Here is a 13,633-nt window from a genome sequence, read left to right on the forward strand (position 1 = left end):
TTTTTGTAACACTACTCCTTGATCAGACATCAATCAGAACAAATTGACCTGCTTTCTTTCTATTTTCTCCGACCTGCTTTCTTTCTATTTTCTCCAGTTCATGAATCAAGTAATCCTGGTATATTTTTGCTATTCACTCTGCTGGGAGTTACTCTCGACCGCTCTCTGACTTACAGAAAACACCTCGAGAATACTGCAGGAAAACTTAGGGCCAGGATTAACATCATTCGCTAACTAGCCGGCACAACATGGGGTGCTGATGCAAGTACTCTTCATATGGCAAGCCTTGCACTGGTCTACTCTGTTGCCGAATACTGTGCAGCAGTATGGTATAGAAGTGCTCATGTCCACAGAGTGGATACTCAGCTCAATGAAACCTTAAGGATCATAATGGGCACACTTAAGATCAACCCCTGTGCCATGTTTGCACGTACTGGCAAGTATACCTCCTTCACATCTGAGAAGACAACAAGCTACTGCTCAATCTTGGAAAACTTACATCTGTCCTGACTTTAAACACCTTCCAATTCACTCAGTACTGAGTAATCCACCAACCATGCGTCTGAAATCCAGGAAGCCTATTTGGGATTATAACATCATTAAGCAGCCAGGGCCTTTCAACATCAGCAAAGTCTGGAAGGAAGGGTGGAGAGATTTCTGATCATCTCGTCAAATACAATTAGATGATCCTTCCCAGCATGTTCCAGGAACTGATCTACCAAGAGCTACGTGGTGCCAACTAAACCGCGTACAAACTGGTCATGGTAGGTGCAAAGCAACGCTGCACATATGGGGATGGCTAGATTCACCTGCTTGCTACTGTGGAGCTCAAGAACAGACGATGAACCACATCATTTGGGAGTGTCCACAGCATAGATTCACAGGTGTTTGGGAAGAGTTCATGAAAGCATCAGCTCCAGCGCTTTCCTGGCTAAGAGTCTTGATATTCACTTTTAATTTATTACGTACATATTTGTGTTCAATAATGTAGATTATTTGTTCCATATAAAATATATATATATATAATGGAGTAGACCATACAGCCAGCATCTTAACGCTGAGTGTCAGGCAGCGGTAAATAACTCAAACCACCTAAAGGACCAACGGCTTCAGACGGATGAGTCCCTTTAGGAGGCTGATGGTCCCTCAGTGGAGGAAATGACACTGAAACCCATCATGCAGCGTCTGTTCTCCATGTTAGGGGCAGCAGCAAACAGAGTCTGTTCTACATGTTAGGGGTGGCTGAACAAAAATTGCAGAAGACAACGGGAAACCACAGCATCAGCATATTTCTCAAGATAAGCAACCATAGATAGGAGTGAAGATAGAGATGTTTTTACTGAATATGAGCTTTGGAACCCAGGGGAGGAAGTCCAGCAAGCAGCAAGACCTCCTAGGTCATTTGTATGCAAAATCCTTGCTACAAAAGCCACAACAACTTGATGAATGTAGGTTTTTGGTGTGTGAGGACTCTTTCGAAGAGCTAAAAAATGTGATGAGAAGTAATGATATCAATATCCTAGGCATGAGTGAGACAAGATGGCAGGGTATTGGAGACTTCTACTCTGAGGAATTCAGAGTTATTCACAACGGAGAAGTACCTGGATTGAATGGAGTAGCACTAATCATAAGTGTAAAGTTCTCACATAATATAATAAACACTTATCTCATTAGTGACAGACTGTTGATGATAAAGATGAGTAGTCGACCTACAGACATAGTTGTCATCCAGGCATACTTTCCCACATCCACCCATGATGATGAAAAGGTAGAACTATTGCATGAGCAAATTGATGATCTACTTAAGCTGACCAATGACAAAGACAATGTGTTGTTAATGGGTGACTTCAAAGCAGTCGTTAGCTCACACCATGACAAGAAAACCACAAGAAAACTTGGTATAGGAGAATTCTGTGAACAACACGAAATGGTAATTACAAATACACACTTTGAACTGCATAACAGAAGATGATATACATGGAAAGTACCAGATAACATCAGAAGATTCCAGATCAATTACATTTTAGTTAAATAACATTACCAGAATCAAGCTACATATAGCCACAATTACCCAGGTCCAGATGATGACAGTGACTGTAATCTTGTCCTAGCTAAATGCAATATCCAGCTAAGAAGAATACAGAAAATGAAAAAGACAAATTCCCACTTAGTTGGTCTGAAGAATGATTATAATAATGTTGTTTGCTTTATGTCCCACTAACTACTTTTACAGTTTTTGGAGATGCCAAGGTGCCAGAATTTTGTCCCGAAATAGTTCTTTTACGTGCCTGTAAATCTACTGACACGAGGCTGACATCTTTGAGCACCTTCAAATACCACCAGACTGAGCCAGGATCGAACCTGCCAAGTTGGGGTCAGAAGGCCAGCGCCTCAACCGTCTGAGCCACTCAGCCCGGCAGGTCTGAAGAATGAGGAGACTAAGCAATTCTTCAAAGAGAAGACCAATGAAGTGATAGCAAGACACTGAGAAGAATTAAGAGGATGGATCAAGATTAAGGATGGAATAGTAGAGGCTGCAAATGAGGTTTTAGTTAAGAGGAAACTGGAGCTAAGAAAATGCTGGATGACAGATGAGATATTAAATCTTATAGGAGAGAGGAATAAACTGAGGAAATAAAATAAATTGAAAGTATAAAAGAATATAGAAAAAAGTAAATGTAGAGAGGAGAGATAAAATTGGGCAAAAGAAGTAGCTGAGAAAATTGAAAATGATACAAGAAATGGAAGACAACATTAGGCATATCATAAAATTAAATCCCTGCGGTACAAACCTAAAACAAAATCCACTTTGCTGAAGGACAAAGATGGAAACCTACTGGTGGATAATGAAGAAGTATGTGAATGTTGGAGAGAATACATAGAAGAATTGTACAGTGATAAATCCGAGACATAAATGAAGTATTGGAAGAGATAACAGATGAGGACAGTGATAAAACATGTCCTCTAATAACCAGGCAGGAATTTGAGAAAGGTCTGGCAAACTTAAAAGAGAGGAAGGCAGTAGGTACTGATAATATAACTACAGACCTTTTGAAAAATGTTGGTTCAGACTCTTGAAGGATTATCTTTTTAAAGTAATTACATTGTGCTATGAAACAGGAGAGATCCAAGATGACTTTAGTAAATGCAGAACAATTACTGTCCCAAAAATAGTAAATGCTCTGGAATGTAGTCATTGTAGAATGATTTCAATCATATCCCATGCCTCAAAAGTACTCCTAATTATAATAAAGAACAGGATAAAATTTAAGATAGATCAGAACATAGATGATGATCAGTTTGGATTTAGACAAGACAAAGGAATGAGAGAAGCAATTGCATTAAGAATTATACTGGAAAGAAGGTTAGAAATGAACAGAAAGGTGTTTATAGCAGTCATTGACTTGGAAAAAGCTTTTGATGTGATAAAATTGGATCTATTAGTTTAATGTATTTTATTTATTTATTTATTTATTTATTGCCTTATTTTGTATGGTGTGGCTCAGTCTATGAACCCTGCTGTTATGCCAAATATGCTACATTGTACAAACTACAGAGTCTTAAGGTTCCTAACTTAATTATATATAATTATGTAATGAAACTTAAATAATAGTTATAAACGAAAGTAAAAATTGACTGGAAAGGAGGCTCCTCTAGAAAATTTACAAGAACCAGTATACAAATGTAGTGGTGAATGGATGTACAAGAATGGCAAGGATTAAGAAAGGAGTGAGCAGGGTTGTCCACTCTCACCAAACCTTTACGATTTGTTTATTGAAGAAGTAATATGTATTTTAAAGGAAAGGAAGGAAAAAAGATAAATGGGAAAAGAATCCACAGTATTAGATTTGCTGATGACATTTCCATAGTAGCCAACTCTGAGAAGGAATTAAAGAGAATGTTGACTGCTCTATGTGATACATTGAAACATTACAAACTTAAAATCAATAGTAAGAAAACCAAAATTTTAGTTGTGAACAAAGATGGCAGGGAAGTTAATACAAACATAAGAATAGGAAATTTTGAAATAGATTAAGTGCAACATTTCTGTTATGTATGAAGCAGTTTCACTGAAGTCAATAGATGCATCAAGGAAATCAAAAGAAGAATAGCTCTTGCTAAACAAACCTTTCAAAATTAAATTAGCCTTTTAACAAATACCCATGTAAGTTTAGAAACAAGAAGGGCTTTAGTAAAAACCTTTGTATGAAGTGTACTACTTTGCAGTTGTGAGAGCTGGACTATTGGAAAAGAAGGAAAGACATTCATTGGAAACAACTGAAATGTTGCTTTGGAAGAAAATGACGAGGACATGCTGGACTGAGAAAAGGATGAATTGAGATGTTCTAAAGGAAGTCAATGAGCAACAGAGTCTGATAAAGGATGTGGAAAGAAGGAAGATAAAAACTTGTAGGTCTTATCCTGAGACATAATGAATTCCTAGTAAATGTGTTTGAAGGAAAATTATTAGGATAGAAAGGAATAGCAAGACCATGGAAGACATACTTTGAGGATGTGAGAAACTTTATGATGATGATGATGATGATGATGGTGGTGGTGGTTATTATTATTATTATTATTATTATTATTATTATTATTATTATTATTATTATTATTATTATTATTGGCTTAAAAAGTCACCACAAGACTTGGTATAAATCCAGAATTCTTTTTTATTGTCCATTGATTGTGGCTTTCATTTGTTTCAGACATGTACACAGAGAATGTCGTACCTTAACAAGTCTCAAATAGTTCCACTCACTAAAGGCACTCCAGTATGTGAGTTCAAAAAGGGATCTCTTGATTCTAATGAGGAGTTAATGGAGTGCCGGGGAGATGCTTCCTTTAGAACGGCACGTGAGCGATGGTGGTATTTGGCTGTCAGCAACTGCAATTCTACCAAGGTATGTAAAATACATTTCTTGTTATTAGTGAAAATTAAAACCAAACAAGAAGACCAACATACTGCTTTCCATCAAGAAGTGGAAAATCAAATATTTCAGATATGTGATGCAGAATGAAAAGTACAGGATCCTACAGTTGGTGATGTAAGTAAAGATCTTAGGACAACAGAGATCTGGCTAAAGAAGAATCTCCTAGCTTAAAAACCTGAGGGACTGGTTCGAGATGAACATGGTGTCGCTTTTCGATGTGGCAGACTCTAAGATTGGATTAGCCATGTCGATCATCAATCTTCAACAGAAGACTGCACAGCAACAGCAACAGCAACAGCAACAGCAACAGCAGCAATAATAATAATAATAATAATAATAATAATAATAATAATATGATGATGATGATGACGATGACAATGATGATGATGATTGTGAAAATTAGAGACTGAGTAGCAATCCTCAGACACAGCTATACTTCAGTGTGGTGGTCCTGTCTGCAGAAATCCTGATATGTACTACTTTGTATGGGTTCCAGCTTAGTATCACAAAAGCTTCTCTGATTTTCTCTTCCATATGATCAATGTCATTGACTTGAACACTGTATACATCCCTACTACTTCACATAGCCCCACACGTAAAAATCTAAAGATGTCATGTCCAGCAATTGTGATGGCCATGCTTTCCATCCATCTCTTCCTATCCACCACTGTCAAAATGTCTTACTCCGGAGATAAAAATCAATATTTTGGTCCTTTTGGCAATTTTTTTTTAAATGACTAAAATTGAAAGGATTGAGTTTCTTCTTTCTTGTCACAAAGTTATTTTGTTGAATTTAAACAATTTATCACTTTAATAATGCTTTGTTTGCTAGTCTGCACACAGCAGAAATGGGCGTGGCATCTGCTGAACTGCTTTGTTAGGTAATGATGTCATTGTCATGTTTCCATTCAATCGAATGTGCCTGTTCTTTGCAATTACACATCCATGGGCTGGGGCAAAATCCCCCCCTGCCTCCCGAAATATTTATACTGACTCAAGCTGTAAGATCTACCATATTTCTGAATGAATTTATAAAGCCTGTTACGGACTAACATTTCAGTACTCGACTCTCATTGAGCAACATTTTATGCTTGTATTGGTATTCCTGATGGTACTACAATAGTGCCGACAACTATAAGTTTTTGTTATTCTTGTATGTTTAATCTTTTTTGTGGGTTCTATGGTGGTAGCCAGTCTGTTTACTTTTGTGATGTACGCGCGCAAGTAACGTCTTGTAGTTGCGTATCAAGATACTGTTATTATTGAAAGATAGTGTGCTGTAACAATTGATAGCTTGTATTCAAGGGAATAAACAATATGCGTGAACACAAATCAGCCTTAGCTAAGCGATGAATTGCTGAACATTTGATAGCAAAGAGATGGGGATCAGCTATTACCCAACAGGAGTCTCCATTGAAGAAATCAGGGATAAAAGATCATGAAATGTTGTCGGAATCAGATTGTTCTCATCAGGAAAGTGTCACATGAACTTCAAGCCATGTAAGTCCTGCACCTATACCCAACAATATTGACATGACAGAAACTACAATCCCTATAACTTCGACTCAGGAAAGGTTGCATTGTGAAAAACAAAATGCAGGTGAATTATTTTCCATTCTTTGGAGGAGGAGGAGAAGAAGAAGAAGAAGAAGAAGAAGAAGAAGAAGAAGAAGAAGAAGAAGAAGAAGAAGAAGAAGAAGAAGAAGAAGAAGAAGAAGAGACAAGCTTTCAGAGTTACCAGTATTCGTACAAAAGCTGCTAAAAAAGGAAGGGAAGGAAATACATATCTTTCTGGTGACTTTTAGGCAATGAATCAGAAAGAAAACATCACTTGAACTTTGCTTTAATTTTCCTGCCAATTGTAATTTCTACACTTAAATCCCATTTTTCTCCCATAATATTCTGCCAATTGTAACAAAATGTGTATGGTATATGTATCACAGCTATATTAAGAAACCTGCATATGGAATTTTTGATTGCAGAATTTTTTCAAGTAGTAGAGATTTTTAAGTCCAAAATTTTAGAACATAAAAATTACACAATCTTTAGTATGATATATCTCCTTTTATAAATTATGTACAGAAAAATTGATACATAGTGCTTTTAAAAGTATTATCTAACTAATTACAAATTTACATTAACATGTTAATTAAATTTCATGGAAAAAATGGAATTAAAAATTAATTTTTTTTTTTTTTGGAAAAACTATTAATTGTATATGAATGAAATGTTCGTGATATCTCTACTTTTATGTAGGTGATATTCCCACAAAGTTTTGTGAAAATTCATGCATTAGGTAAAAATATCTTTTTATCTCCGGAGTGTTGCCTTAACCAGAAACTCATTAACAATGCTATCACAGTGTGGAAGAGCACCATCTTATTGAAAGTTGACATCTTCACCTTCAATTTTTGGCTCTGCATATAATATTACGACATGTCAAGGTAAGTATTCGATATGTCAGGAGTCTTCACAAAGGAAAAGTCCAGCTGGTGGTGGTGGTGGTGATTATTGTTTTAAGAGGAAGTACAACTAGGCAACCATCCTCTAAAGCCCAGCTCCAGGGCTCAATGGTTAGAGTGCTGGCCTTTGATCACAGGGGTCCCGGGTTCGATTCCTAGCAGGGTCGGGAATTTTAAACATAATTGGTTAATTTTGCTGGCATGGGGGCTGGGTGTATGTGTTGTCTTCATCATCATTTCATCCTCATCATGATGTGCAGGTCGCCTACGGGAGTCAGATCAAAAGATCTGCATCTGGCGAGACAAAATTGTACTTGAACACTCCTGGCACTAAAAGCCATACGCCATTTCATTACATTTACAAAGGAAAAGGGGCCTATAATTTTATTATGTGCAAGGGCACACCAAACATTCATTTAGGGCTGTCATCTTCATGCTCAATGTGGGCATGAGGCTGTTCATTAGCCTGTATTCTGCCATCACATGAACGAACACATTGAAATGTATCATCACTAAATGCAATCTTCTGTAAGAGTACAGTTCCATACACTCTACATATGAACTTGTTTATGCTTTGCAGCTCGATCAGGAATGGGAACCATTACACCTACTGAAGGGGGCACTCTCAAGAATTATTCTTTCTGGAGGTGGAAAGTGCAGAATAAGGAAAATACCTGATAAATATAAGAAAGTGGGGTGATACAGGTAACAAAAGACAAGGAACATAGGACATGACATGGAAGTTGAAAGTGATCTCAGTGGTTTAAAAATACAATAAAACACAATACAAATTCTTCACTGTTTATTTTCATAGTGTCTATTGCACTATATTATTGTCCCTGTTTTTTCGGTAAACTCAGGCATGATAGATGAGTCTAATCTTCATGTTGATGAGGTGTAAACAAACCACACATTAAAGGATGTTCTCTGCAACTGTTGTGTGGGCCTACTTTTTATTCATCTCACTTTTCATCCAGCTTCTGTAGTCGTTCATTTTCAAAGGCTTCAGTTTGAACGTGAGCTTCATGTTGTATTTGTTTGTGAAGTGCTCAAATTCAACAAACTTCAGCTTGCAGTGACTCATGTTCAGTTTCAGGATGTGTTTATTATCCACTCAACGTGGAGTGCCGTACACTGCACGCAGACTCCCCAACGTTCTCTGTCGTGGAGTGACATACATTGCATGCGTGTAGCAACTGCTGCTTTGTGCTTCTATCTAGCGAATAGTTCTTGAACTATTACAAATGTAATAAGATGTATCTATAGACGAATTATCGATCTTTCATTTGTTGCGCATATCTATTGAGTTTTTATCGATTACATTTAACATATCGCGTCTGAAAAACCAACAAGTTAGTTGACATCATGGCAACTAAACGTTTTCTTGTGATCACGAATTTGAAAATTAACAATGCTTTGCCAAATTATGGTACAGAAAGTTTAGTTTCGTTAAACAGGGATTAGGATATAGAATTTGAGATTGAAAGTAGTGATCGTGACATTGAAGTTGCTTTTGATACATGAGAAAATATTGGCCGTAATTTTATTGATGGTGGTTTTTTTGTCAGAACACATGGCTAATTACAGAGGGCAAAGATAAATTTTTACGTCAGATTATGGGTCTCAGAATACTGCAAAGAACTGCCTATATCCTGTATGAAAAATTTTCAGTTGTTTTCTACTGTTGATTTCATTAAAAATGATAGTAGAATAGGCAGATATTTATGCTCAACATCACATGCAGTCACACGGTATGTTATTTCCATTCTCATCGAGGTTAAATGAATGTGTACCGGTTTCTGTGGACGAAATGTATGTAGTTTTAGCATTGTGTATGTTAATGAGCATAGTCAGAAACCTGTATTGAGATCTTAATTTCTCGAAATAATGGGTACTAGCTACTCCTATATTTGGTTCAGCCATATCTCTTGTTCGATTTGAAAGCATCAGAAGATTCCTCCACTTCACTGACCTTAGGTAATTCCAGTAAAATGTGGTGTTTGTGTGTTTATGCACTAATAACAAACTGAACATTTTGGTAAAATTCATTGAACCGCCTGTCATTTACGCCCGATTAACTAAAAGCCTGCACCCATAGTATGCTTGGAGCTATACTCCTCCCACAGCACAGGGTAGCCAGATAGTGAAAGTCATCCCACGCTGAGAGGTTATGGAGCTTTTGTCATCCAACCTTTCTTTCCCCATCCTCAGTTCACTGTAAAGGATCTTCTTTGGCTGATGTTCATTCTTCATTTGGACCCCGTGTCTTGCCCATCACAGTTTATTAGTAAAAAGAATATCCTCTATATGTGTGAAGTCTGCCCGCTACAGTACATCAGTATTCCTCACAAAATCACTTCACTTCATGTGAAAAGTCAACCTAAGGAAAATCAGATGGAGTTGATCTAACTTCTTGATGTGGCACCTAGAGGGCATATTAAAATTTAATACTCCATCATCTAGGGATGATAGAAGAGACCAAAACATATGTTTTTTTTTGTTTTTTTTGGGTGAATAATTATGGGTCCGAAATTAATTATACCAAGCTTGATAGCTGCAGTCGCTTAAGTGCGGCCAGTATCCAGTATTCGGGAGATAGTAGGTTCGAACCCCACTGTCGTCAGCCCTGAAAATGGTTTTCCGTGGTTTCCCATTTTCACATCAGGCAAATGCTGGGGCTGTACCTTAATTAAGGCCACGGCCGCTCCCTTCCCATTCCTAGCCCTTCCCTGTCCCATCTTCGCCATAAGACCTATCTGTGTTGTGGTGTGACGTAAAGCAAAAAAAAAAAAAAAAAAAAAAAAAGAATTATGGTATTGACTAACAAAATCAAGAGCTGTTTTGTAAGGGTATTGATTAATTATGAGTCTCATTATTCAAAACCATCAATATTACGTATTCTGTTAAACATACCATGACATCAAATGCAGTGTCTATGCTGGAACAGCATGCAGTATGTTTTTGTTCATTTAGAGCAGAGTGATGGAACAGTATACTACATTGACAACAGGCAATCCAAGGAATAGCTTGTCGCTCGAGTGCTTGCAGCTGCATACACTCTACAGCACATGTACGGCAGGCAATCACATGTCATTGCAGAGTGAGCATTGAAGAAGGAGGACCCCACTTTTGAAGGGATTCTATAAAAGATTACAATTAAATTGGTATTATAAGTGATGAATACTTGTTACCATATTGACTTAGCTATTTTTAATACAATAGGTAATAATACGTAAAATTCTTTCTTGAATAAAATTACTGTGTCCACCTATTCAATACAATTATATTTTGTAGTGATTAAATTCTACATGAATTATAAACACTAGTTAGGGACATGTTTCGCCCTAGTTTTGGCCATCTTCAGCCTAATACAAATCTTAAGGTCAAGTCTTAAATCTATTAACATTGGAACTTAATACTAAACTTAAATTAATACTAAATACTAAATACGACCGAGCTCAATAGCTGCAGTCGCTTAAGTGCGGCCAGTATCCAGTATTTCGGAAGATGGTAGGTTCGAACCCCACTGTTGGCAGCCCTGAAGATGGTTTTCAGTGGTTTCCCATTTTCACACCAGGCAAATGCTGGGGCTGTACCTTAATTAAGGCCATGGCCGCTTCCTTCCCACTCCTAGCCCTTTCCTGTCCCATCGTCGCCATAAGACCTATCTGTGTCAGTGCAACGTAAAGCAACTAGCAAAAAAAAAAAAGGTACTAAATACAATGGTCTTATGCTTCTTACAAAGTTGTGTTTTAGGTGATATTTACATAGTTTACAATATGTACATTAACTAAAAACCAAAATTTGTGAACAAGGAAGCAAAACCATTATTTTATTTTACAATGACTAGAAAACATCCAAAGTGTAGATCGGATTTATCCTATTGTGTGGATGAAAGTTTATGCAAATGTGTACATATTGGCTAGAGATTGATCACAGCATGAATTGGGGCTTCTCCAACTTTATGGATGAACATTAGGTTGAAGGTTTAACAGCTGGTTCATTCAAAGGTGGTTATGGTCACTATCGTAAGTATATTGTTACAAAACTGGAACCGTGGTTAAAGTCGATCATGTTGGATTTGAATATTCCTTTAGAAAGAAGCATGGTTGGACGGTAATGTAAAAGCATGTATGTTGGAAACATATTGTTGGTATTGTTCATTAGTGCTCATCTGATAACATTTTTTGGAATATTGTGCCATTCTATTAAACATTAAACAAAGTCCTCAAAGAATAAGTTCAGCTTTTAACACTTGACAACTTTTTCCTTTCCCAAAACTTCTTCATCTTGCAATCTTGCAATGTTCTTCTGCAGATATAATATACTGCTTATGCTGCAATATTTTTAGTGATAGTCTTATGTACTTGTTATTTAGAACCCATTTCTTTTCTCTATTTTCAAAATGATATTTAGTAATTTTCAATTAATCTAAATCCATTAGTATTTCTTTAAACCATATTATTTTTTGTTTTACTATAAAAGAAATCAAAAGGTTGTTTCAGGAGTCTAGTATTTGGTAAGCAGTATATGTGTCCAAAGAATGCAATCCTCCATTTTTGCATTGTGTCAGTGATCGATTCACTTCCTTGTAAAGTACTGAATTTGGGAAAAGTCTCCACTGGCCATCAACCTGGAGTTTCTTATTAATAATTGTCCGAAGAATTCTTCTATCAACTTTCTGTAGTTTGTTTGTTGTTGATTGGGTATTCAGTTTAAATAATGTTTCACTTGCATATATTGCTTCTAGCTTAACGATGGAGTAATGATGTTGAAATTTATCATTAATTGAAAGAGACTGTTTCTTGTAACTCGGCCAGGTAATTTGTTGTGCTCATCTCAGTTTTTGAGTTCCAATATCTATGGATGCTTTTTCATTAGTATTCCAAGTTATAATCTCAAATAAAGAATACCAAGCAAATTATACTCCTATTCTTCTGATGAAGAATACGAATGGAAAGATGGCCCATAATGATTATGACAATGCAATAATTTTGGTTGAATACTTCAAAATGATAGTGATGAATAGTGATAATTTAAATTTGTCTACAACCTTTATTTTCTGAGTATTATTTAACATAATATGTGAAGTGTCAACTTGAAAAGATGGCATCATTTCTGTTTACTCAAAAGAAATTTTCAACCCAACCTTCGATGCTAATCGTTCCAATTCCTCTACTTGAAATTTAGCTTCTTCAATACTATTTGCTAATAATGCTAAATCATCAGCAAGTGAGAGACAAATTAGTCGAATATTTCTTAACAGTCGGTGGACATACCTTATTCCATTCATGCATAATTTTTTCCAGCACACAATTAAACAACAATGAGGATAATCCATCTCCATGTCGAAGACCTGCATGAATTTCAAATGGCTCAGAGATTTCATTTCTGAACCTATTTCTAGATTTTGTATTCCTAAGAGTGACCGCAATAAGGTTAACAAGTTTCCGATGTAAACTAAATTCGGTAAGGATATGCAATAATGATTCACTATGGATACTGTCATAAGCTTTTTGAAAATCAACAAATTTGATCACTGAATTTTTGCTCCTCATCCTTTGATATTTTACAATCAATTTGAGACTGATAATTTGATCTGGACAGCTTTGTCCTGGATGAAAACCACCCTGATATTCACCAAATTTACTATCAAGTTGTTCATGAATTCTGGAATATAAAATCTTACAAGTGATATCCAGTAAAGAAAGTCCTCGATAATTACTAGGATCTGATCTATCGCCTTTTCTGTGTAGTGGGTGTATAATTGCAACATTCCATTCTTCAGGCAATTTTTCGGTGTATTCCATATGTCAATAAGATGTTTATGTAAATTTCAAATAGTCTGTACATTTACATTCTTCCAAAGTTCCGCTACTAGTTGATTCTCTCCCACCGTTTTAAATTTTTTGAGTGAATCAGTAGTTGCACGCACTTCATCGTAAACCAGTGGTATGATCTTTTCCAGAGATGTTTTATTTCTTGGATACAGATCAAATTCAAAATAATCTTCAGGTTCTTCACTATTAAGTATTGTTTTGAAGTATTCAGCCAAAATTATTGCATTGTCATAATTAGGGCTTGGAGTGATATGCTCGATAAAATCTCCAGATATGCTCGAAAACCAAGTGTTGTATGCTCGATAGATATGCTCGTAAAACCCATTATATGCTCAATAGATATGCTCGAAAAACCCATTATATGTGGTTAAATATGCAGAATATGCTCAAAAAACAC

General features: G+C 36.3%; 1 protein-coding gene across 1 annotated transcript in view; it reads left to right on the forward strand.

Annotated features, from left to right (window-relative positions):
* The window catches only part of LOC136869499 (transmembrane protein 145), a 139,555-nt gene that overhangs the window by 20,262 nt on the left and 105,660 nt on the right, over positions 1-13,633 (forward strand). The window contains exon 5 of the mRNA XM_068227122.1: positions 4,710-4,904. Within this exon, the coding sequence (XP_068083223.1) occupies positions 4,710-4,904 (195 nt within the window). The remainder of the gene's footprint in view (positions 1-4,709; positions 4,905-13,633) is intronic.

Source organism: Anabrus simplex, chromosome 1 (assembly GCF_040414725.1).
Source record: "Anabrus simplex isolate iqAnaSimp1 chromosome 1, ASM4041472v1, whole genome shotgun sequence".
In the NCBI taxonomy this organism is placed as follows: domain Eukaryota; kingdom Metazoa; phylum Arthropoda; class Insecta; order Orthoptera; family Tettigoniidae; genus Anabrus; species Anabrus simplex.